The sequence below is a fragment of the Melospiza georgiana genome, chromosome 2, assembly GCF_028018845.1.
Source record: "Melospiza georgiana isolate bMelGeo1 chromosome 2, bMelGeo1.pri, whole genome shotgun sequence".
Taxonomy (NCBI): Eukaryota; Metazoa; Chordata; class Aves; order Passeriformes; family Passerellidae; genus Melospiza; species Melospiza georgiana.
Window position 1 is genome coordinate 54,385,713 of NC_080431.1, and position 25,480 is coordinate 54,411,192.

The window sequence follows — 25,480 nt, forward strand, 5'->3', positions numbered from 1 at the left end:
GAAGTTCTCAGTACCTTCTTTGCCTCTGCCTTACCAGCATAACTGGACCCCAGATCACAGGATAAGGTAGCTGTGACAAAGCTGGAGTTTGCTGTCTTGGAAGGGCACAGTCTGTATCTGGATCTGAAGAAAAGTGTCTGACATTGCTGCAAGACTCCTATCTATAACATTTGAAAAGTTGTGCAGGTCAAGGGATATCCCTTGTGTCTGAAAGAGGGCAAATGTAATACCCCCCATCTACAAGAGGGACCCAAAAGAGGACCCAGGGAGCTACAGACCCATTAATCTTACTTCAGTCCCTGGAAAATAAACGGAAAAGTCTTCCTAGGAAATACTACAAACCAGACAAAGCAGGCAGTTGGGAATAGCCTACACCAAATGTAAATGATGGCTGACTAGACTGATCATGTTCTACATCAAGGTAACACTTCCAGTTGGTCCAAGGAGATCAGTGGATGTTCTTTACCTGAACTTCAGCCAGCATTCAGCAGTTTCCTACAGCCTTCTCCCTGGCCAAATTGGCAAGACACAAACTGGATAGGTGGTATGTGAGGTGAATAGAAAACTGGCCAACAGGCCACACTCAGAGGGTGGTGATCAATGGTTTCTAGTCAGTCTGGCAGCCTGTCTGAATTAGGAGCTCCTAGGGATAGGAGGCCCCATGCTGTTCATTTTCACAACTGATCTTGAGGAGGGGATTGAAAGCACCCTCACCAAGTTTTCTGGTGACACCACACAGAGTGGTCAGATGAACACATCAGAAGGCAGAGCTATCTTACAGAAACACCTGGACAGGCTAGAAGAGTGAGGTAGCAAAAACAGTATGAAGTTCAACAAAGACAAGTGCCAAGTTCTGCACCCAGGCTGGAATAACGAAGGAGCCCGCTATAGGCTTGGAGCAACCTTGCTGAAAGGGACCTTCAGGCAAACTGGATCCTGGTCTGACTCAATAGTGGCATTGCTAGCAGAGATAGGAGATCCTCCCTGTATTCAGCTTGTGTCAGATCACATCTGGAGAACTGTGTCCAGTTCTGATCCGCACAATTCGCAAAAAGACAGGCAGAGTGGGAGTTGGTCCAAAGGAGAGTCACAAAAATTGTAAAAGGGCTGGAGAACCTGCCCTTTAATGAAAGTCTAAAGGAATTACATATTTTCTCATTGGAGAAGGCTGAGAGGGGCCTCATCACAGTTTGCCAGTACCTAAAGCCTGACCTACAGAGAGAGAGAGGTTCTCCCTTCACAGGAAGCCCCCTTGAGATGGCAAGGGGCAGGAGTTGCAAGGTGCACTGGAAGGGATTTCATCTTGGTAGAGGAAAGAAATTTTCCACAGTGAGTTGTAATCACTAGAACAATCTCCCTAGAAATGTAGTGGAATCCCCACTGCTGGATGATTTCAAAATGTGACTGGAGAGTGTATTAGATAATCTCATCTAGGCTCACTTCCCCCTGAAGGGTTTAACCAGATGATCTTTCAGGTCCCTCCCAGCCTGGGCTATTCTATGTTCTCAGTTACTCTTGAGTAGTTGCTTGGGTTTTGGAACAAAGCTAAAGACATGTCTGACAGTATGAATTGCAGAATCATTTAGGTTGAGGAAGACCTGTAAGATCAAGTCCAACTCTTAAACCCAGCACTAAGCCACGTCCCTAAGCAACATATCTGCACATCTTTAAAATACTTCCAGGGGTGATGACTCAACCACTTCCCTGGGCAGCCTTGCCAATGATTGACTGCTCTTCCTGTGAAGCAATTTTTCCTAATATTCAATTTGCACTTCTTCTGGTGGAATTTGAGGCAGAGTCAGAATAACCTCATCTGTCTGCAAGTGAAAAATATTGATAGCTGTTGTCACACATACACCTAAAATACTAAGGAAGAATACTAAGTAAAATACTTAAGGAAAAATTGGGAACTGTTGAAGAACAGCTTCTCTTTGCAATATGAGTGGCAATAGTTTAAGCGTTGGTTGATTTCTTTTGAGTTAACACTAAAGCATGTAAGTACTCCTTTTCAGATGATATTTTGCACTTCTGAATATGATTTTGTTGGGATTTTTGCATAACTTAGTATTTAAATAATTTCAAATATACAGTATGTTTCTAGCACTATTATGGCTACACATGAACTAAAGAGTAGCTACTTCTCTTGAAACTAGCTTTTGCAGGACATGAACATAGTCTTCCTTTGAAAGTAATACTACACATGATTTATACTCATAACTAGTAAATGTATAGTTACTTAAACATCCTAAGTTTCTCATTAAAATAAACTCCAGTGTTTATACCCTATTTTTATTAGCAAAACAATAAACAGAAGTCTGTTCACGCATTCATGGAACATAAAGGAGAAGCAAATGTTATGTTGATGAGGTCTTTAATTTTTATTATACAGAGGAAAGACTTAATTAGTAGTAATATTCCTTAAGGCTTTTGAAAGAAGCTTTATAACCATTGGAAACCTTATTATAATACGTAAATGCTAACTGCCTGTTTAAATTGATTTGTAAGGGCACAAAGACAACCAGATGATTATTAATCCTGTAAACTGTATTGGGAGACTTAATGTCTGAGAGACATGTTAGCTTGCATTTCCTCTTCTCAGTCTCCTAACATCACTGCTATCATTTAGATTCTGCTCATTTTTAAAACAGATATAAAAGCTGAAAAAACCTCTTTCTTTTCCCCTTTTTTATTTTTTCCTAGGTGGTTTAGCTTTTTACTAAACTAAACTAGAAAGTAAAGAGTAACAAGAATTTGTTTTCCTAGAATCACAAAAAAGTCTAGGTTGGAAGGGACTCTTAGTGATCATCTAGGTCAAATTTGTGTAGAAAGCCAGGCCGTATCTTAGGCAGTTCAACCCTGTCCCAGCCCTGTTGAGCTGAGATTTCACTACTCCAGCAAGGATGATTCAGCCACTTCTTTGGGCTGTCTGTTCTAATGGTAATTAATTTCTTATATCCAGCTAGAATTTCCTCTAACACACTTTGTGTCTGCTGGCTCTTGTCCTGTCATTACAGATCCTTTGGAAGGCAATGTCTTCATCTTTTCTGTAAATGTCTCTTAGATGTTGGAAGGCTGTGATTAGATCCTTCCCAATAAAACTTCATTTTACTCAGGCAGAATAAAACAAAGCTTTTTACCAATGTCAGGTTCTCTAATCCTCTGATCATCATGCTGACCCTCTTCTGAACTCTTTCCAGTTTCCCAGTGTCTCTTGAACTGGGAGGAACAAAACTGGACACAGTATTCCAAGCATGATTTTAAAAGTGCTGAGTAAAATGACATAATTAAATCCTTTGATCTGCTGGGTGAATTCTTACTGATGCAGCCCATTAAACAATTTGGTTTTGCTACTGCCAGTATGCTTTGCTGATTAATTTGGCTTGCTCCTACTCAAATGCCAATGTCCTTCTTAGCAGAGCTGAAAAAAGAACTGGGTAGAGTCAGACCCCAGACTGCAGTGGTGCTGGGATTATTCCATCCCAGGTGCAAGACTCTGTCTTTGTCCAAAGCTCATCCAGTTCTTGTTCGTGCAATATTTCAGCCTATCAAAGTCTGTATGATGGCTCTTCCCTCCAGCATATGTTTGTCTTCTCCTAGTTTGGTGCTATATGCAAATCTGGGAGCATCACTTGCTCCTGTCATCCAGATCACTTCTAAGGATAATGAATAGAATCAGACATTGGATTGGCTGCTGAGGAAATCCACTCATGAGCCGCTGCTAATTTTTCTTCAAACCATTAGCCAACACTCTTTGAGCCTAGCATTCTGTCAGGTTTTCTACAGCCATCTTGTGGTCCATCTGTTCTATCTTAAGCTTGTCTACATAGATGTTGTGGAGATCAAACTAAAATTAGGCTAGGTGATGTCCCCAGCTCTCCCCTATTTGTTAAGCAAGTTGTTTCATCATGGAAGCACTCAGGTTGTTAAACACAATTTACCCTTGACAAATAAAATTCCTTGTCCTTCACATGACTTTCATGACAAACTTTGCCATAATGATCCTTGGGACTGAAGAGTTTATAAAATCCCTTTGCTGTTGTTAATGCAACTTACCCATATAAATACTTCTTCTATCTCAGTATTTTTGTAAAAGAAGGTGTTGTACTAGCATGGGAGGAATTTTTTTAAGGATTTGGTTTTTTCTGGCAATTCGCATGCATTAATATTTTCAGTATAGTGATTGTTTAACTGTGGGACTAAGGAAAATGTAAAATGAATATGTATAATAACTAGCTTTTGTGTAAATTTGTTATGTGTCTGCCTATATATACAATATAAATTAATTTGTCCTTACCATAAACAGTGAATAGCATACCACTATCCAATGTGTTTATAGTATTTCATATTTATTTGCAGGTCATTGCTTATAACTCAGAAGGGAAAAGCAGTCCAAGTGAGACAGTGGAGTACATTACTTGTCCAGATAAACCTGGAGTACCTTCAAAACCCACAGTGAAAGGAAAAATTCATGCACAGAGTTTTAAAATAATCTGGGGTAAGAATGTTTTCCGGCTCTAATTGGAGTATTTCTTCTATATTTTTAATATATATTATATATAAAAAATATTTTTTATACAGAAGGTCAGGTTTTACTTTAGTAACACTTCAGTCAACTGAGCTAATATGATCCATTTATATTGAGAAATACTGTCTCAAAATACTTAGTGTGGCAGTACAGCTAATTATATGGGAAAAATAATATACTAACTGTGATAGGGACTGTTATTGCAGAGGACTGCAACTCTTCAAAAAGTGCAGTTAATTGATGTTCTAAGAAGTTCTGTTTCCCTGGCACAAAAAGTAGTTGCATGTCATTCTGGATTCTTATTGAAAGAGAAGATTGAAGTTCAACCTGTATCTTCAAGCTATATGGTTTTGAGAGATAAATTTTTATTTGCTAAGGATGTTGAGAAACTTTTCCTTAAGCTCAGGAATTTTTAGCCTTATGCTGTAAAATAGGAGAAGGTTAAACAGTACTGTGCCATGCAGTGCTTTAGCAGAAAATCAAACAGTAAAATACTACATTTATTGTCACTTTTCCCCTGTTTCCATTTAATAATGGTTTTAATTCTTTAGCATCAGTAATAAGAAACTTACTTGAAGAGTACAAATAGTACTCAGCAGGTCCAGCCTTGTATCTTCCCAGAGTGCTTTGCTACCTCAGGACTTGATCTTTTATGTACAATGCATAATGTATTAAGTTATTGAAAATACCTGATTTGTGTATCAAAAACGATCTAAAATATCAATTTATATAAAACTGTTAATTGTCTTTATTTGGAACAGTGATGCTCTTTCTATCTGGTAATTATAGTGACAATTTTATTTTCCATTTGGAATAATTTCCTTCCAACCAAAAAAGTACTATCTGCCATCTAAGTCTCATTTTATTCAGCTGGCATTTTATGATACATAACCCTTGCCTAAGAGCCAACATAATTTCATCCAGCACAAGCATAATGTGATGTTTAGGCAGGAGTACCCTTCTGTGTTGAAGTATAATGCTGTCTTTATATTTGTTCAAAATGTTGTTTCACATTACTTTAATTTTGCTGTTTTCTAAGTCATCTTTGAGAAAAACAGTATTAGGGTAATATGTCAAAGAAGGGTGTGTAGATTTGTATCTTGTACATGAATACTGTACCGGGGGGGATAGTGCACTCAATTTCTAGTGATATATTAGAAGTTAAGAGATAAGTCTTAAGTGTAGAGCTCTTTACTATTTTATTCTGTCCCAAAATAGTTAGGTTTTTGAAATTCTGTCCTTAAATTTCAAAATATTTTTATATACAAATCCGTATGATAATGGTCCAAATTACATTAGAGTCTGTGACCCTGAATCCATGCTCAGGCACTTAAGACTGAAATGTTTGTTGTGGCATCTCCCAGGGGTGAGTCCCTTGTGCCTTCTCCTGGGTAGAGTGTTCAGAAGGGCTGAGAGCTTTCACACAACAGGACTTGGAATGATTTGCTGCTGCCCTGGACTAGTATGCTCTCTGTCTAAATAAGCACCCATCTCCAGCTGTCTGTTGATTTTGCCATTGGGAAATCCTCCCCAAAAGCTATAAAGCCATTTAACTTACCTCACTTAGTTGGAATATTGCTGTTTTTTATAGATCCACCAAAAGACAATGGGGGAGCAGCAATACATACATATGTTGTGGAAATGTCTGAAGGCTCAAGTGGTAAGTATTAGGATCATACATTGGCATTCACTTGTGTGGGGATTTTTTCCTGTCTCTGTATGCATGTGGGAAGAAATAAAATGTGTATTATGACTGGGAAAGTTATTGCCAGGGACTGACATCAAAAAGAAAATAGAAGCACATTGATGCTTGTACATAAGAAGTTCTTTTTCTCTGATTTAGAAAAGAGAGCTGCCACAAAATTCTGTGACGCAAGAGATGCTTTTTTTTTAACTTACTAATTAGGTCTGTTCAGTTTTGGAAATGAAATTACACACTTGAGACATTTTAGGGCAAGAAGACAGGGACATGTAGCTTTGTTGTCTGCATGGCTGATGAAAGAAAAGCTTGTACTCCATTTATCACTATTAAAAGAGAACAATGATGCATCTGGGGTAACTTTCTGCTATTTGCTTTTCTGTTCTTTCATACAGAAAGGAAACTGACAGAATTTCTAAATTGGACATAAACCTATCTTGCTAAATTATTTAAAAATCTAATTAAGTAGCCTTGTTGAGTTCAGAAACATAGTTACATCAAAAATGAAAGTTTAAACTTCTCAGTGCTGTGTCAGATTAAGACAGGACTGCCCCCAGATGTGATGGGAACCCTCTCAGGCTGTTCGTCTATTGCTTTCCTCGCTCTGTCACATGTCCACATTAAGCCACTTTGGAATGATGCACCCAAGCTTTTAATGCAATTTTAGTGAGATTTGCATTATGTTTCATTCCCAGCCTTCTAAATTCTGTGGTGTATTGAGTTGTTGGAGATTTAATTAAAAGTCCCCAGGTTCCCTGCTTAATATCTTAAAAAGAAAGACAGAATGCTCAAGAGTTTCTGATTTAAGAGTAGCAAATAATGGAATCAGAATTTCATATTATTCTGGGCCATTCAGGAACACAGGAACAAACTTCACCAATTGCAAACTGTAGTTACAGCCTGCAAAATGATAATGTAATTTGAAGCTTGTTTTCCATGAAAAATTTTACTTTTGTATCTTTCCTGTTTATTTGGTAATGATGTTGAATGTGCTTGCTGACCAAGTAAGTTCTTTTCTAGTTAAGGTAAATCCCAAATAAGGAAGCTATTTCACTTCAGCAGATCTACATGTAAGAAACTTTCTGAAATTATAGAATCTTCCAGGAAATTCAAACCAGTCTCAATTTCTATTTTTTTTTTCATAAACATCAGGCACACACTTATCTTAGTGAAATTTGGATACCTGCTGTGGCTGGTACTGAAGTGTGGCAAATTCCACTTTGGCTCACTGCACACTTATTCCTAACCTTTCAGGAAACAAGTGGGATACAATATACAGCGGAGCCGCGAGGGAACATGTGTGTGACCGACTAAATCCGGGCTCTTCCTACCGGTTACGTGTATATTGCGTTGGGGAGGGAGGACAAAGCACGGTAATATCAGCTAATATTTTTATTAAATAAAATTCTCTCTGTAAGAAAATCTGGTCCAGTAGATATTTAAGCAAATGTTGTGCAGAAGTGCCGGACAAAATAGCCATAATTAGAACATCAGAGAAGTTTCAGTATTGCTGCACAGTGGTTTGAGTTTCTGCTCATTTGTTAAAGAAAAATATTTGAGTATTCTTTCCTGATATATTTTGTTTGACATGATAGTCTTATTTACAGAAACAGATACTTTTCCTATGTGATACATTAATACAGTGTTATTTATTAAGGCCTATCCCAGTATAGCAGTTTAAGAAGGGTACTTGAAAAGGCTCCCCATGGAATTGGTCACAGCACCAAGCATAACAGAGTTCACGAAGCATGTGGACAATGGTTTCTCACATAGTGTGATTCTTGGGGCTCTCTTGGGCCAGGAGCTGGACTTTAATGATCCTTGTAGATCCCTTCCAGCTCAGAAAATTCTGTGATTCTATGAATTTAATATATTTCCTACTTGTCTGAGTAGCCAAGTTACCCCAGCAGGCAGGGGAAGAAGTCTTCACTCAAGCTTTACAGGGTTATGCTTCCCTTGCTCTCTCAAGCACAGTTAAAATGTTTACATTGCCCTGCTTTTCAGTATTCCCACACAATTTGCTGTGCCATACTATTCTCCTTTACACACACACATTACACACACACACATGTGCACTGTCAGTTCTGTGGTGTAGTTCAACTGCCAGTGCCAAAATGTCTTGCTGTATTTGCTCTGCCTTCTCAGCAACATGTGTAACAAAGCCAGCCCTGACTCTCTGCAGACTTTCAGCAGGGCTTTCCTGTCAAGCTGCTGTCACGAAAATCTTAAAGCCTTCCATTCTTGGTGTGTGTGATTTCTACCCAGCCCTGCCTTGTGACATGAAATGTATGTGCTCTTCCTCCACATAGAAGTCTCCTGCAAGGATAACCTTGACTACAGCCACCTTGCCTTAGGAATAAATCTGGACTCCTTCAATGCTGGCTTGGCTTGCAGTGCTTTCCCAGTCATCAGTCCACAAGTCTTTGGAGACTTCTGTTCTGCCTTTTGTTCTGTACTTCCCTACAGCCCAACCCCATGATTTTAGAATTAACCTTAAGTACCAAAGAGAAGATAATTTCCAGAAAGTTCTTATGCTTTCTGAAGGTGTCAGAAATCAACAGAAAATCTATGAAGATGTAATTAACTCTTCTGCAGCTTCTCATTAACATATGCAAAACTTTTAAGTAGCAGCAGTTGTTCAGTGCAACAATATATTCAAAGGAGCTGAAAAGCAGCAGATCATCCAGTCTACTCTTTCTTGAACACACATAGAAACCAGTTGTGAAATGAGATTCTGAGATTCATTTCTTCTGTAAACCTGAAGGCTTTCCAACTTCCTATTTGTTCTATATCAAGCTGAAGTTAATAACCCCTCATTGTCTCTGCTCACTTCTGTCTGCAGCCAGAACAGTCAGTGCCATCTGCTGCATGTGTTATGTTCTTAGGTGATTTTTGCCCAAACTTCAAATCAGAGGTGGAAACTTGTTCCTCATTAGGTATTGCTAAGCAATGAAAAAGTTGAAATATCTTTTTTTTTTAATTTCTTCTGGTTGACACTTCTGCCCACTTTGCTTTCTGAGAGGTTTTTCCATGGAAAGTACATAACCCTTAGAGTAAGGGTTTAGAACTCATTAAACTGCAGTCTGATGCAAAATAGGTTGAATTTACATTGAATAAGTCATATTTCAAGCATCTGTACTAGGTTGTACTGATGATTAGTCATTGTTTTTAATTCTACTCCTTGCATGTGTACCCAAATACAAAAGCAAATTTTGCATATTGTGTGATTATTTTAGCATGATTTTTATTATGACAAATACATACTAGATCACTTCAGTATCTTCACATATTTGAAGATGTCATTGAAAAGGGGGATGATCTTGTTTCTGACTGAGGTGTTTGCCTTTACTTATGGCATAGCTGATAGTTCTTGGTTTGGCCTGGACAACTTCATTAATCTATCTTTCTTTTTTAGGTAACTGATTCCTTGCTGGTGCAGACACCAGCAGTGGTTCCTGGTCCATGCCAGCCTCCAAGGCTACAGGGCAGACCAAGAGCAAGAGAAATTCAGCTGCGTTGGGGTAATTTTATTGCAAGTGTTAGAGATTGTAAGGGATCCAAATGTGTTACATGTTAAAATTAAATGAGCTTTTCTTTCTTTCTTATTTCTAGGACCGCCTCAGGTAGATGGTGGTTCACCCATTACCTGTTATGGTCTGGAAATGTTTCAGGCAGAAAATGATGAACACAGAGAGGTTTACCAGGGTTCTGATGTTGAATGCACAGTGGGCAGCCTTCTTCCAGGGAGGATGTACAGCTTCAGACTGAGAGCAGCTAACAAGGCTGGGGTAAGGAGGCAGTCTGAAATGAAATTCATTACTGAGACTGCAATCACTATTGAGGATTTTTTATTTCAAATGAAGCATTTAACAGTAATTTTAAAATTAGGATTTCCAAATGTGGAATCATTTGGGTCACGTAGCTTATTGTTGTGTGGGAACAGACAGTTAAATATCAGTTTATAATGAAAGGGATTTTTAGATGAAGGGAAGAGAAAATAGCTAATTATGTCTTTTATCTGAAAAATAATATTAGGAAATCATTAGGAAATGCTAAGTACTTTATTAAAGCACTGTTACAACTTCACGATTCTCAGGTGAAGTAAGGTAGCAAATTATTTTTGTATGCAGCTTTTTAAATTGATTGACCTTTATTTTTACAGCTGTTGATGTTCAGAACATAATAATTAGTGTTTCCTGACTCTCCATTTTTATATTTAGTTTAACTTCTGAGTACATGTTCTATCAAATACAAGACTATTTTCCCTTTTTGGAGTATTAAATGTGTTTAAATCAATTGTTGCTGTAGAACAAGCTTTTTAGTTATGTACCCAATGTCCTGATTTGTTCAATAATGTACACTTCATTGAAAACTGTCAGGGTGCATTGACACTTTGTGGAGAGGTCTGCAGCTTAAGCCTTTAAAGCACTATCCTAACTTTTATCTTCCCTCCACCCTGCAAAGAATGGCTCATTGTTCAGCAGTTTTGGAATCCTTTATTTCTTTTACATAGGTATAAATAGGCAGTACCAATTGGTTTATGTTCCAGTGCAGCCATCATGTAACTTCAGAATAAGGCTTTGCATAGTACTTCCCTGGTTTTCCCAAGAGACCTTTGAAGTGTCAAATTTATTCACATTGCATTTGCTGGAGTGAAGAAAAATTTATAGCTGTTCTGGACAATAGTCACATACTGAAATAAATCCTGAATCCACAGTCCACAGAAATTTATTTTATAAAGAAATAATACAATGTTTCAGGTTGCAGTTACATGTCCCTACTGTGGTAAACTGTTTTTTTTAAAGTAGTAATTTCATTTTTACAATGTAGATGTATCAACTCCCTTTTTAACAGTTTGGACCTTACTCAGAAAAATGTGAAATAACTACAGCACCTGGACCCCCAGATCAGTGCAAGCCCCCTCAAGTGGCGTGCAGATCTGCTGCCTGTGCTCAGGTGTCATGGGAGGTAAGAGTGCCATGCTAACACCTGTCTTAACATAATGGTCTTCTGCATTTTTGAGTTCAGCTTGAAAAGTCTAATACTGTGTTTTAATCACTTTATTTGTAAGCAAACTTACCTGATTATCCAGTAGGTAAAACTTTAGTCATTCATCATGCCATTATAATGCCGCAGTAAGTTGGGCAGGCTGCAGGTACTGGATGTTACTGTGTTCTTTTGTTTAAAAGTTTTGCCACAGCTGCTGCTCTGCATTTCTCAGTGATGCAGTCTCTCTTAAAATTTTTCTTTAACATAGTTATAGTTCCTCAGAGACAATGTATCCACATAATACAATAGTTAATTGTGTGCTTCTTGGTTTTATAATCTGATTTAATTTTATATAATTACATCAGTAATAATGTAGCAAAAGCCTCACAGACTTCCTATAAACCCATAGTATTTAGATATCTGATTTTAAAAAATGCAATAGATAAAAATTAAGCTTGTAAAAAGAAAGATTCTATCTGGGAATACTCTTTAAACACAGCTTTTTAGTGGCTTAGAGATGGGGGTGAAGTATCTGAGTTACAGAACTGTACATTAAAAAAATTAAACTGCTTTACCTGGAAAGGAGTGTCAGAGGAGCCCTCCTTACATATCTACAAGGCAAAGCCTTTTTTAAAAAACACCACAAAACATTCAGGTAGAGTTAATTTGAGTGATGTTAGATGTCTGTTTTACAGAGTCACGCAGTAATTGTCAATGTCCATCTCCTTTTGGGGATCCCAAGACAGGACATGGTACTGGAGATGCAACCTCACAAGTACTGAGTAGGGGGGAATCATTATTCCTTTTACTCTTCTTGCTGCTCATTTGCTAATACAACCAATATGTAGTTAACCTTCATCAGACATACAGTGCTGATTCTTATTCAACTTTCTCTCCAGGACACACAGGGTTTTTTTTTGTTATAGGTTGCTCCTCAGCCTGTACTTTTTTGTAGCAGTCCAGGACTTTGTGTTTGCAATTGTCTTAGTTGAACTTCCTGAAGTTTGTATCAGATTCTGCCTGTTATTTGTATTGTACTAAATTAACAATCAGCAAAGAAATGACAGTGTAAGACTCCTCTAGAACAAAAACAAAATATAGATGTGGTGAGTTTTGTTGATTTTTTCTCTTATGTCAGTATATTTAGCTTCTAATGATTGCTGTCCATTTTAAAGGTGCCAGTGAGTAATGGAGCTGATGTCACGGAGTATCGACTGGAGTGGGGCGGCGTGGAAGGATGCATGCAAATCTCCTATTGTGGGCCTGGGCTCAGCTGTGAAGTGAAAGGGCTTTTGCCTGCCACTATATACTATTGCAGGGTTCAGGTAAAGATGTAAAACTGTTGTTAATGAAATCTGGAAACAGGAATTGACTCTGCCATATAAACATGGTCTGCTTTGGATTTGCAGGCAGTGAATGTTGCAGGTGCAGGCCCTTTCAGTGAAGTAGTGGCATGTATGACTCCAGCCTCTGTACCTGCAGTTGTGACCTGTCTTCGTGGACTAAGTGAAGATGAAGTTGAAAGTCCACACTATTCTCCTTCCACATGCCTCGCTATAAGCTGGGAAGAACCTTGTGACCATGGATCTGAAATCCTTGGCTACAGCATAGACTTTGGAGATAAGCAGCCGATAACTGTTGGGAAGGATCTGACCTATTTTCTAGATGGCTTACAGCCAGATACTACCTACAGGTATGTGATGCACAGCTACTTGACAGCCTGTTGTTTCTTCCACAAGAGCAGATGCTTTGTTTCCTTGGTTTTTTTTATTGTCTTCATTATTACTCTCAGAGACACATTAGTGCACAGCCATGGAGCAAAAAGAAGTTTTGTAATGATGATCATCATAAATAGACGTGCAATTTTTATTTTCTTCCAAAAAATAATTTATGTTAGTTTATTGCAGTATTGTTGTATCTGTCCGGTAATGTGTCAGTTTAACTGAATTCACATCACATATTCAGATTCATAACTGATTTTGGACTGGTTACTTCTTTGTTTGAAAAGGTAAAATCCATCCAAGGAAGGACTATGCCCAGTCTAATGACAGCTCATGGCAACTTGCAGTGCCTTATCTCAGAAAAAGTGGAAGTCAGCATGAACAGTATCAGTTTGAAAAAACAGCCAGCTATGCATCTCTTTTGAAGAATCATCAAGGGATGATTGCTGAAATCATTCCTTATGTTCAGTCCAAGGGTTACTGAAAAATATAAATGCAAAAATCAGTAGTTTTTCCTGAAGGCACTACATCTCTGTTACAAATACATGTCCTCAGTGTAAAAGGAGAATGACAGTCCCACTGAAGTCAGACTTCTAACACACTCTGATTTCAGTATAATTAGGATATCATGTAGCTATGCAGTTTTCTGAATCCTTAATTACTGTTTTATGGTTTTATGTGAGAATACAGTGTTTATTTGTGCCTTATAATTATTTAACAATAATGCTGGCAATCTGAAGAGCTGTTGCTCTATGTGTCAGTAGACTGAAAAAAAGTCATTCCCATTGCAGAGAGAGGTCGATACTTCTGCCCACATAAGTTTTTTTTTAATAGAATACATTGTCAACTCCTTGTGCAAATGAAAAATTGCATGCATTAACCTTAGTTCTGGGCTGTAATAAATTAGCATAATGTTAAAAATTACTGCAGTGAAGGAGAAATATTTATTCTTTAGCCTGCATACACATTTGTGTTTCCACATTTTGCAGTTGTATGGTTGACTGTTTCAAAATTTAATTAGTGTGATTACTTTTTTCCAGTTACCTAGATACTATTTTGGACAAGCAAATGTTAAGTCTGCAAAATTAAATTAGACACACTTTGCTCCCTGTGGCTACCTGTGAAGTATGTAAAGAGCCTCTGTTTTCTGCTTTTTCCATTTCAGAAATAAATTTCTTAGCTAAGTCTTTTAATTCTTACTTACAAATGTAATGTACATTGTCTTCCTTGGAGTATCAAAGAAGAAAAAACCAAAACCCTACCTTATCCCTGAATAACAAGTTCTACAGCTTCCTCAGCTTTGTGTCCTTTGGTGACTTCTGGCTTCCCCCTCTCACTTTGCAGGCAGACCTAAGGGGGCTTGTGTTTGCAAGTGCCCAGAGATGTGTTACTGGTGGATACAGCAAGAGAGGTGGCTGGGTACCATTGCTTTATTTTCACACTAATAGGATCTGTTCAAAAAAGTCCATAAAAATGTCTGATAGTCATCCTTGAACTCACCTGATAAAGCAGTCACAGATATGGTATCCCCTCTTTGGGGTGGGCTTTTTGACCTTCCCTCATCACTGCAGTGTGACTGTCAAAATTTTGGTTTGAGGCCTGCGCAGTCAGAAAGATGGGCCACTCTTGAAGTAATTCACAGAGCTTTTACATCTTTTCACTAATGTGAATTTACTTTGAGTATTCTTATTTCTAATCAAGCCAGCTCCTTAAAGTGTATGGAAAGTGATGCACCTGCATATTCTTGACAGTCTATCAAAGCATAATATTGATAAAAGTCTTTATTGTAGATAGTACCATTCTTCTTTATTTAATGACAGTTATTTTTAGAATCTAATTTCAAGTTAATTTATTCTCTCTTTTTCCAAATGCTAGGGTACGAATTCAAGCCCTAAATAGTCTTGGAGCGGGTCCTTTCAGCCACACCATAAAACTGAAAACAAAGCCTCTCCCCCCAGATCCACCTCGTCTGGAATGTGCTGCATACAGTTCTCAGACTCTCAAGCTGAAGTGGGGAGAGGGAACTGCAAAAGCATTAACTGACTCCATCCAGTACCACCTTCAAATGGAGGATAAAAATGGAAGGTTGGTTTTGGCATTGCTTTCATCTGCCCAGTGTTGCTGTGGTCTGATGCTTGGGAGATGGCAGCAAAGGGCAAAATTCCTTTATGCTTTGGTGAATTTACAGCAGATGTAGGAGGTCATCTCTTCTGCCAAGGCAAGAAGGGCTCTAGGGTCTGTGCTGAGAAGTGCAAGACAAAAAACTTCATTGCTTTTTACTTACAGTTCAACATGAAGAGTTTAATGCTGCATTTTGTACCAGCAGGCTTTTCTCCCTCACTTTTGGTTAATTATTTTGTCAAAGTAACAAGTCCAATCAGTGTTGTAAATTTTATATGCTTAATATCAGAAGGGATAAATGTTTTACTCCCTGTTGCCTTATATGCAGTTATTTTTGTGGAAATTAATACGATTTATTTTGAGAGATTCCTTGTCTCATGTTAAATAGAATGTCAGCTGAGCTGGTACAGAAAGAACCCTTGCCCAAATGGTAAAATAAGCAGTGCTGCTACAAAGTGTTACATGTATGATGAGCAGCTTTAGCTTGAAAAAAAAAAAAAGATAAAAGAGATCCACTATGTGAAATTGCTGTGCTGTAAGGAGGAAAATAAATTAGACTGTTTAAGTGGAAGGAAATTCATTTTCATTCCTAAAGACTAGATCATGTGCAGGTACCATCTGTTTTAATCTAAAAGACAAGAAAAAGCCAAAAGTAGATGACAACCCCTGCAGGAAGAGAAAAACTTGTGCTGTGTCCTGGGGACACCAAGACTGAAAATCAAACAAGAGTTGCCATGATCAGTTTGTGCAAGATTGTCACATGAAGGACAGTGGCCAGTGTACAGAACTCCCCGAAACAGATTTGGTGTGCTCTACAAGTGTGACTCTGCCCTCCTGTGCATGAGACCATCTCCAACAATGATGTACAAAAGCAACTGGATCCATGGCACATTTTTTAGGTGTAAGGGAGAGTTGAAAAGGGGCAAAAAGCTACAATCTAGTTACCTAATTTTGAAAAGCTAAAGATGTTGGAGGAATAGATGGCCAAGCAGACAAAAAATGCAGTTCATTGAGAGACACAACTGCTGTCTTTTCTTATTGTTTCAAATGCAAAACAGTTTCTTAAAATGCTTTAAAACATTTTTGGTAAGAGAGAATTTGTAGTGTTCTTTTTGCAAGACATTTTTATTTCAAAGACATGAGAAATAAAAACTTGCCCCTGGAAAATGAGCTTACTGTTTTATAGCAGCCAGAACACTGTTTAACTGTGAAATAAGTGTTTCTGGGCTTTTCATTAAATTCTGGGAAGTTATGGGAACACATTTCAAGACAATACTGCTTCGGAAGTCCTTGTCTGTGTTCAAAATCAGCTGCTCGTTCCATTTTCAGGTTTGTATCCTTATACAGAGGACCATGTCATACATACAAAGTTCAAAGACTCAGTGAGTCAACGTCATACAAATTTTGTATTCAGGCATGTAATGAAGCTGGTGAAGGTCCCCTTTCTCAAGAATATATTTTCACTACTCCCAAATCTGTTCCAGCTGCCTTGAAAGGTAAGAGTGCTTCTTTTTTCATTTGAGGGGAGGGAGGATAGCAGGTTGATTTTGTTATTGTTTTATTTGGGATATTGAGAATATTAAGCCCTTTTCAAGTGCAGGTTGGGATAGTGGGAGAAGGCTCCTTTCATGTAGTTGCCTAAAATATTCACTCCAAAAATTGAAAACTTGGGGTTTATGCATTCTTTGACCTAAGGAGTTTGTACTTAGTTCTCCTGCTAACCAGGAGAGTGGCAAGTTAAGGTGAAAATGCTTTCTAGCATGTTTAGAATAATTTTAAGCACTGTTGGGGTTTTTCTGGTATATGATGCAGACTTAGAGTTAGTACATTTTATTTGCTTTCTCTTGGGTGTTACCTAAACTAGGAAGAGAGGCCTATATGAATTATTAGTTGCTGCTCCAGAAAACACTGGAGGAAGAATAAATTTGAATCTGAATCTTTTGTTTCTCTGAGATAAGATAGGAGGTAGAATATATCATTTTAAAGATATTAGAATATGACCACATGTGATGGGGAAAGCAGAGCTAGCTGTCATTCTTATGCTTCCTTCCTTCCTTCAGCACCAAAGATAGAGAGAATAAATGATCACACTTGTGAAATCACATGGGAGGTTCTGCAGCCCATGAAGGGTGATCCAGTTATCTACTGTCTTCAGGTCATGGTGGGAAAAGACTCCGAATTCAAACAGGTATGATGTGTTTAAGTTATTGTAGTCTTCTTGGATTATTCTTTGTGATAACTAGTTTAGTAAAACTGGTTGAGATCAGATTTAGTAAAGCTTATTGTGTTCCAGCATGGTTTTAGTCACAGTGTAAACTTTTTTATTACTAAATAATATAAGGTAATATCTCCTAAACCCCTCTCCCTCATTTCAGAAGGAGATTCTGCACTAAATTATAGCCTCTCTGGGTTACCCTGATGTTCACTAAATACAGCTTGACACATCAGGTGGTGAGGAAGCCATCCACTGATGGAACAACTGACAAAAAGAAATCTTTTACCTAACGGTACAGAATTGACACTGGGGAGAAAAGGGGCAAAGGGTTCTCTTTACACTAAGAGTAAAGGAGCAGTTTGAAATGCCAAGGTACAAATTATCCTGCATTCATTGTTAATTTTGCTTCCCAGTTTGGGTTTTTTTTGCTTCACAGTTTAAACTGCCTGATATTTGATATGAAATTAGGCTTGAAAACTGTTTCATATTATTAAGCTCAGGAACGTTCCTTCCAGGACAGAAACAGTTAATTCTAGTATGTTACCATTTTATTATAGTTCAATATTAAATAAGTTTCACCTGGGTTTTGGTAGATTATAGGCCTTAATATTTTCATAGCTTTTAGTGCAACACAGTGTTTATTATGGCCATTTGTTAAATTTTTCAGTAAAAGATGAACCATAAACCCAGATGTCTTGCCATGTGTATAGTCTTTTTGTAACTTCCACATTGTAAATGCAACATTAGGTACCTGAGGTGTGGTCAGTGTTGCTTTTAGACACCAAGTCAAATCACACTTTGATTATCAGTGTGTGTTGCCAAATGGCCTGGGCAAGATAATAAAGTTGGCTCTGAATATGGCAGTAACAAAGTAGGCTGAGGTGTGTTTTTGCCTCTGCAGAGCAGTCTATCATAGTAAATTAGAATAAAATGAAAAGACTAATTTGCAGAAACTAAAATTGGAACAATCAAGAAGTAAACATTATGAAAACAGCCTTTAAGAGACTTAGACATGATGGTGGCAATTTTATTTGACGCAGGCAAAAAATAAACTGCCTGGAAGTCTGCTCTGAGCTGTTCCCTGCTATTTCACTGCCAAAACTTCACTGTCCTCTCCTCCTTCTTCCTGATCTGTCATCCAAATTGCTCATGTCACTGCTCCCTCCATGCTACAGACAAAATAAGTTAATAATGTGCTCTTTGAGCTGCATACATCAGTCAAAGATCTTAAAGGGGTTAGGAAGCAACTGTATAAACAGCCCAGGAAACACACTGGAGGGGAAGGCAACTTCTGGCAAGGCACTGGGGACAAGCAGCTGAGGATGGTAACCCCTGCTAGCTGGCATAGCTGGAGCTGGAGTAGGGTGTGTGTCAGTGGCCTGTTTGCTCACTCCCAAATGCATGAGCCACATTAGCAGAGTTTTGAGGAAGCTGCACTTCCAATGGCCTGCCCTGCCTCAGAGAGAAAAGTCTCTAGGTTGTAGATTTCAGTAAAGCTCAGCTTGTCAGAGAACTCTGTGCCTCAGGCACAGCAAGAGCTCTTCAAACAGCAGAATCAGAAGGGATTTCCTGTTTCTTTACATTTCTAGTGTCCATTTTCAGGATACTGTCTAACAGTATGGTAACTGTAGGGAAAGCTCCCAATGATGTGATATTTCTGTATCGTGCTTCCAGTTAAATACAGCAAATCCAGATATTTGGAGGTGGGAGGGTGAAGGGGTTTAAAGAGAGAAATCAAATTGCACTGTGCTACTCACCTAATACCTCCCTAACTATTGAAGTACCTATAACTGCACCCCTGTGAGGTTTTGTTGGCTTTCACAGAACCTTTATATAGCTGCAAATTTAATTAATTTGAGAAACTGGAGTTTAGATTTCACTGAAATAGGGACTCCATGCAGAAGCATTGTGAACTCATGTTAACCTGCCAACTGAGACACTTCTGAAAAGCACCCTCACAAGTTATCTCTGTCTTGGAAATATGATGAAATAAAAATCATAAAGAGGACTCTGTGGCTTTCCTGATCCAGTGTTTATTGGGATAAATCATAATATTTTAAATACAGATAACTACAACAAAGTACATTGGATTGGATTAGACTTAATGAATTGGCTTGACATGGAGTTAACGGCCTAAAATCCCATGATACAATATTGTATATTGCATCACATTGTGAGTGTTCACTAAAACACCTGAAGGCTGGGGCTTGTGACAGAGTTTATTTGATGTGTACTCATCACTCCACACAAGCAAGCACAGTTCTTGTCTTTCACCAAAATAACTGGAGACTTTATCTGGTATTTAAATTGTGTGTTTGAGCTTTTTGTCCATTTTTCTTTGCATGGGTGAAAACACTGGTGAGTTGTCATCCTTTTTAGTTACCTTCACCATAAACAAAACCATACTAAGATACATGTGTGTATACAGTACTTTTTTACTTGAAGTATCCCTTTTCCCCCCTTATTTCCAGATTTACAAGGGCCCGGACTGGTCGTTCCGATACACAGGCCTGCAGCTGAACTGTGAATACCGATTCCGCGCGTGTGCCATTCGCCAGTGCCAAGAGGCCACGGCTCACCAGGACCTGGTGGGCCCCTACAGCGCCCCAGTGCTATTCATCTCTCAGAGGACTGAGCCTCCAGCGAGCACCAACAAGGACACTGTGCAAACCACAAGGACACAATGGTCACAGAGCGACCAAGTGTGTGCTGCTGTCATCCTTGCACTTTTTGCTATCTTTTCCATTCTGATTGCTGTTATCATTCAGTACTTCGTCATAAAGTGAAGAAAAGAGATCTATTTTATAATGCTGCCCATTACATTTTACTTTCTCATAATCTAAAAGTAATTCTGTTCTCTTGCTTTTACAAAACCAGGCATTTTGCACCGGCATTGGGACTGATGCAAACTTTCTCAGCCACTTTAATATGCTTACTCGTAGGTATAGGCTGACACATGTTATTAAAATGCAAGCCACAGAAATATAATCTTTTCTTTATATGCCTTCATGCAGTACAAACTCGATATGGGGCAGGCACACAGTGTTTAAGGAAAAGGGTTTGACCAGTAAACACAAGTGTAAAGGTGATTTCCTGGCCCACACTTCTAAGGGTTGCTAACATAACAGGGAAGAATGTGTAGATCGCATTTAAAACTTACACTAACAAACTTGTGCTGTACACAATATTAATCTGATGCTGTGAAAGCAATTTAGCGCTGTATTTCTACCTCCTCATTTGTCTTAATTATTTGGGAAGCAGGATTTATGCTGAAAAACAGAAGGGGCTTTTCTCAGGCAGCAAATAATAAACTGGATGGAAGAGTATGCATGAAGGAAGCTTCTTATCTGATAAATGTGGAGTTCTTCACTGCAAGTAGATGTTTTCGAAAGACTACAAGGAGATGGCACAAGTGGTTTATCTTACCCCCAGGATTTGGTGTTTACTTTAAAAAAATGCCTCTTTTACTTCTTCTGAATATAGAAGGGAGAGTGTGAGAGACCTTCTTAGATTTGTTATTTAAATTGGAAAACACATTTCCAAAGTTGACCTTTGATTGGATGCAGTTTATACAGATGTCTGTGCCCTCTGATTTTGGCTAGTCAACAGAATTTTGAGATAAAATTCATTATTGAATTTTTGCTGTTTCCCCAACATTCACTTGCCATATCCACCAGAAATAAGCACTGCCTTGTTTTGTTTGTTTTGTTTCTATCTTTCTTTCTCTTTTTTCCCTTCCTTTTTTTCTTTTCTTCTCTCTTTCTTTGGGGCACCAAATCAGAAGACGAAGTGTAGTAATTTGCACCAGAAAACTTAAAGCTGCTTTTTTCTTGAGATCCTAATGTTTAATGTAATGTCTCTTTGGATACTGTACCAAATTGTTGATTGCATGTAGTTAATGTTGCATTAGAGCACTTTGCAATTGCATAACTCATCAATGTTTTGTGAGCTTGCATTTGTGAGTTCTTGAATGACCAGACTGAATTTTAACAAGTATCCCATTGAACATCTTGCTAGATGTCAATGATTGCCAGTGACACAAAGCTTGTAGTGAAACTATCTTTAAAAAATCCTTGTCTCATCACACTTATGTTATTTGTTATACACTTTGTAATTAGCTACTTTTAATTTATTTGAGTTACAAGATAGTGGATCATTAATGACTTCTAGTTGTGTTCAGTTTAGCATTTTTAATAGTATTAAACACTTCTGTCAGTCTTAATAATAATAAAAAAAGGAACCTCTGTCTTGTGCTTTGAAGATCTCTGAAGAATTTCTCTTATATTAGAACGGGCATGTATTGTAATTGTTTATACGTCCAATGATCTGTGCTGTAGAATAATGTTGCTGAGTTTTGTTTTTTTTAGAGAAAAAAAAGAAGAAATGGCAAAGAACTTGGCCTCCGCGTGGCAAGAACGATCTGTCTTTAAAATGTACTGTATATTTACATTTTATTTCTAATTTGTCATTTGTACGTATAGGCTGATACCTTCCCGCAGGATACCGCGATAACTGATGTTTTCTAGAACCTTCTTAAAAGTGCCATGTTTGGCAGTGCAAATGAGGTTGCGTGTCACAGCCCAGAGATTTCTTATGGTTGAATGTCTAAAACGGTAAGATTTGTTACTGCAGGCAACCTGCAGTGACTTACGTTTTTCATAGTAAAATTCAAATGAGCTCCTATTTTTGATAGTCATTTAATAGTGTATTTGCCATTTGAGCCTCAGTGCATATTACTGCATTGAAGACAGTTTTTAATGTAATCTTAATTTTACCTCATATACTGTACATTCCAAAAATAAATAAATAAAAGAAAAAGAGAAACTCTATAAAGTTTTTAAAACGCTATAGATACACTACCAAACATATCACTTTACGGTTGTACAACGTCGGGCTCCATGAAGACGAACTTGTATAGTCTGATAGAAAATACATAAAACGATGTAGCAAAGTACCTTTAAGAGTCTGTGGACAATAAAAGTACCTTCTTTTTCGCTGCTGGTGGTCAGTCCTGTGCGCGCACCGCCGCCGCCCCTCTCCCCTCCCTCCTCCCCTCCCTGGCTGGCCGAGTGCCGGTTCCGCGGGGCGGGCCGGGGGCGCGGTACCTGCGCGGGCGGGGCAGCCGCGGGCGGGGCGGGCCCGAGGAAGGAGCGGCGCTGCCCCGGGCACGGCGCGGCCCCCGGCGCGATGCGGCGCGGCGGCGGGAACGGCAGCGAGGGCGAGCCCGAGTGGCCGTGGCCGTGGCCGCCCTGCGACGAGCGGCTGTGCCTGGCGCTGCCCATGTGGGTGCTCGTTCCCATCACGGCCGTCTGCCTGGGGCTCTTCGTGGTCGGCGTGGCGGGCAATGTCCTCACGGTGCTGGTCATCCGCAGCTACCGCGACATGAAGACCACCACCAACCTCTACCTGGGCAGCATGGCCGTCTCGGACCTGCTCATCCTCATGGGGCTGCCCTTCGACCTCTACCGCCTGTGGCGCTCCCGACCCTGGATCTTCGGGCAGCTGCTGTGCCGCCTCTCGCACTACCTGAGCGAGGGCTGCACCTACTGCACCATCCTCCACATCACCGCCCTCACCGTGGAGCGCTACCTCGCCATCTGCTTCCCCCTCAAGGCCAAGGTGGTCGTCACCAAGCGCCGGGTGAAAGCCACCATCGGCGTCCTTTGGGCCTTCGCCTTGCTCACCGCCAGCCCCTTCTTCTTCCTGGTCGGCGTGGAGCAGCCCGACAACCACACTGACTTCAGCCGCGAGTGCAAGCCCACCCCGCAGGCGCTGCAGTCCGGCCTGCTGGCCACCATGTTCTGGGTCACCACCTGCTACTTCGTGCTGCCCGTCACCTGCCTCAGCGTCCTCTACGGCTGCATTGGCCGCGAGCTGTGGCGGAGCAACACCCGCCTGCGGGGCCCCAGCTCGCTGCTCCGGGAGAAGGGGCACCGCCAGACGGTCAGGATCTTGGGTGAGTCCCGCTACCATCCCCCCGGGCTGTGGCTGGGGCAAGGACCGGGGCTGGGGGGCCATGGCAGGGCTGGAGCACCCGCAGCTCCCGTTCAGGATAGGGAATAGCACAGGGGGACATCCCAGCCACGCTCCTGGGAATGCCACGGCCGGGATTTCACTCCCTCCCGACGGAGGCTTCACCCTCGTGGCGTTGCACATCCATCAGCAGGACTGCCTTCCATAGAAATACCCGTTTCCTGAGTTTTACCAGGCAGAATCAAGTACAGGCTACCGTCCTGCAATTTCAGAAAAACTGTGGTAACATCATCAGTCTCTTCCGGTTGGCAGCAACACCGCTGCATAGAAAATTTCTGCTTCTGAAAACTAAGTTCTTAGTGGTCATTTGTAGCTCTCCAAGGAGTAAATCCACTGATTGTGCAAGGAAACTGAAAAACAGAAACTTAGCCCCTTCGAGCTGTTTGGAGACAAATCCCATAATACCAAAGCACTTCCTACAGGTGTAGGATGCTAAATTTTAGCTCATTTTCCTAGTCCTACATTCAGTAACCCAGCGTCAGACTCTGGAAAGTCAGAGTTCTTAATCTGCTTTGGGGCTTTAATGTTTGCAAGTAGTGACCAATCTGAAGGGAAAGAAAAAAGAAATCCAGCTATAGACTAAGGAACATTAAGCAAAATGCCTCAATTATTATTATTGCATACCTTTAGTGTAGTTTTTACATGTCACATGGGAGACTTCTTTTACTGAGAGTGTAATCAGCTGGATGGAAATGGCATAGCACAAAGGGAAGAAACTAATAAGCCTGAGAGAATTTCACCAACTTATTTGAGAAAGGTACTTACGCTGAAGTAGGCACAAGGTTTTCCAGCAGAAACACCCATATCCATGATCTCAGAACCCACTGAATGAGACCAGTGCCCCCTTATCTCAAAGATCCTGCACCACTACGTGTGTGGTGGTTTTCAGAACAAAACTTTCTTTAGCTGCATCCCTTTTATTTAAGCTGCGAGAAACGAGGAGGATGCTCTGCAAATGATTGTTTTAGTTACATGCATTTATAAACAAAAATCATTAAAGTATGGATACAATAACACACTTATGTAATTGTTCCTCATCTGCTCCTGCTGTGCTACCAATCGCAAGAGGGTTTGTATTTGTTCTCATTGTCCTAAAATGCAGCACAGGACCAGGCGAACAGCTGAAGTGACTCAGTCTAGAGATCCATCCAGGCAAATAGCTGTCTCCAGCACTAATGGTCTGGGGATGCATGACAAAGCTTTAGTGGAAAAAAATCAATAGCTCAACTACACTTGGAAGTCTTTATGTTACATACCATCCCGTCACAATAGAGCAAATGCTGTGGGAGCTTGAGTGACTGAGGTGCAGCCCGGGTCTTTTTCTGTGATGCAGGCAAGTTAAACAACAGCTCTGCAGCAATTGGAGCTGCTGTTGAGCTTCCACAGAAACTTCTCTTTCTGACTTTTGTTTTCCTTTCTCATATGTGGCATTACAGACATAACCAGGGGCGATTTCTGTAGTGCCTGATGTTATTATACAGATGTTACTCCACTGTTGTTCACATTTTTCTCAGCAAACCTCATCTCACAGTTTAGCTTAAAATTTTACCTTTTACTTCAAAGACTAACAGTCAGACTTGATGCTATTCCCATTTTCATGGTTTTTCCAACAATTTATTGCCATTATTTCTATATATCATTTGTATCAGTTAGAAGTACCTGCTGAATCAGCCACGTAAAGTTTAGTTTACGTGATGGTTGAAAAGTTAACTCAGTCCTTAACTGCCGCATGTGTTATTTTGTCTTATAGCTGTGGTGGTTCTGGCCTTTGTAATTTGCTGGTTGCCTTTCCACATTGGCAGGATCATATTTATAAACACCCGGGACATGAGGACGATGCTGTTCTCCCAGTACTTTAATATATTCGCCCTGCAGCTTTTCTACCTGAGCGCATCCATCAACCCTGTCCTCTACAACCTCGTTTCCAAGAAGTACAGGGCGGCAGCCTGCCAGCTGCTGCTGCCCCGGCGAGCTGCACAAAGGGCTCTCACGGCAGCAAAGGACCCTGGGGGCTACACAGAGACCAGCACAAGGCCCGAGTACACCACCAGCTTCTGAGACTGCAGCCTGCACTTCTTCAGGCATTCTTGCCTAAGGAGGGGAACTTCCTTCTCACGGGAGTCACAAAAGGATGGACATTTGTTAGGGCATGTGGTGTTTCATAACTGCCTTATTGT

General features: G+C 39.9%; 2 protein-coding genes across 5 annotated transcripts in view; both read left to right on the plus strand.

The window, feature by feature from the left end:
* The window catches only part of FNDC3A (fibronectin type III domain containing 3A), a 111,232-nt gene extending 88,966 nt beyond the window's left edge, over positions 1 to 22,266 (plus strand). For all 4 annotated transcript variants that reach the window (XM_058045423.1, XM_058045422.1, XM_058045424.1 and 1 more), the window contains 12 exons: positions 4,357 to 4,495; positions 6,117 to 6,185; positions 7,479 to 7,597; positions 9,640 to 9,745; positions 9,837 to 10,012; positions 11,079 to 11,192; positions 12,389 to 12,538; positions 12,623 to 12,906; positions 14,810 to 15,019; positions 16,385 to 16,551; positions 17,116 to 17,243; positions 19,742 to 22,266. In XM_058045423.1, the coding sequence (XP_057901406.1) occupies positions 4,357 to 4,495; positions 6,117 to 6,185; positions 7,479 to 7,597; positions 9,640 to 9,745; positions 9,837 to 10,012; positions 11,079 to 11,192; positions 12,389 to 12,538; positions 12,623 to 12,906; positions 14,810 to 15,019; positions 16,385 to 16,551; positions 17,116 to 17,243; positions 19,742 to 20,056 (1,977 nt within the window). In that variant the 3' untranslated portion in view covers positions 20,057 to 22,266. The remainder of the gene's footprint in view (positions 1 to 4,356; positions 4,496 to 6,116; positions 6,186 to 7,478; positions 7,598 to 9,639; positions 9,746 to 9,836; positions 10,013 to 11,078; positions 11,193 to 12,388; positions 12,539 to 12,622; positions 12,907 to 14,809; positions 15,020 to 16,384; positions 16,552 to 17,115; positions 17,244 to 19,741) is intronic.
* A 191-nt stretch (positions 22,267 to 22,457) lies between these two features.
* On the plus strand, positions 22,458 to 25,361 carry MLNR (motilin receptor). The gene is made up of 2 exons (XM_058018552.1): positions 22,458 to 23,226; positions 25,054 to 25,361. The coding sequence occupies exons 1-2, from the start codon at positions 22,458 to 22,460 to the stop codon at positions 25,359 to 25,361; spliced, it is 1,077 nt and encodes a 358-aa protein (XP_057874535.1).
* Positions 25,362 to 25,480: the final 119 nt, after the last annotated feature.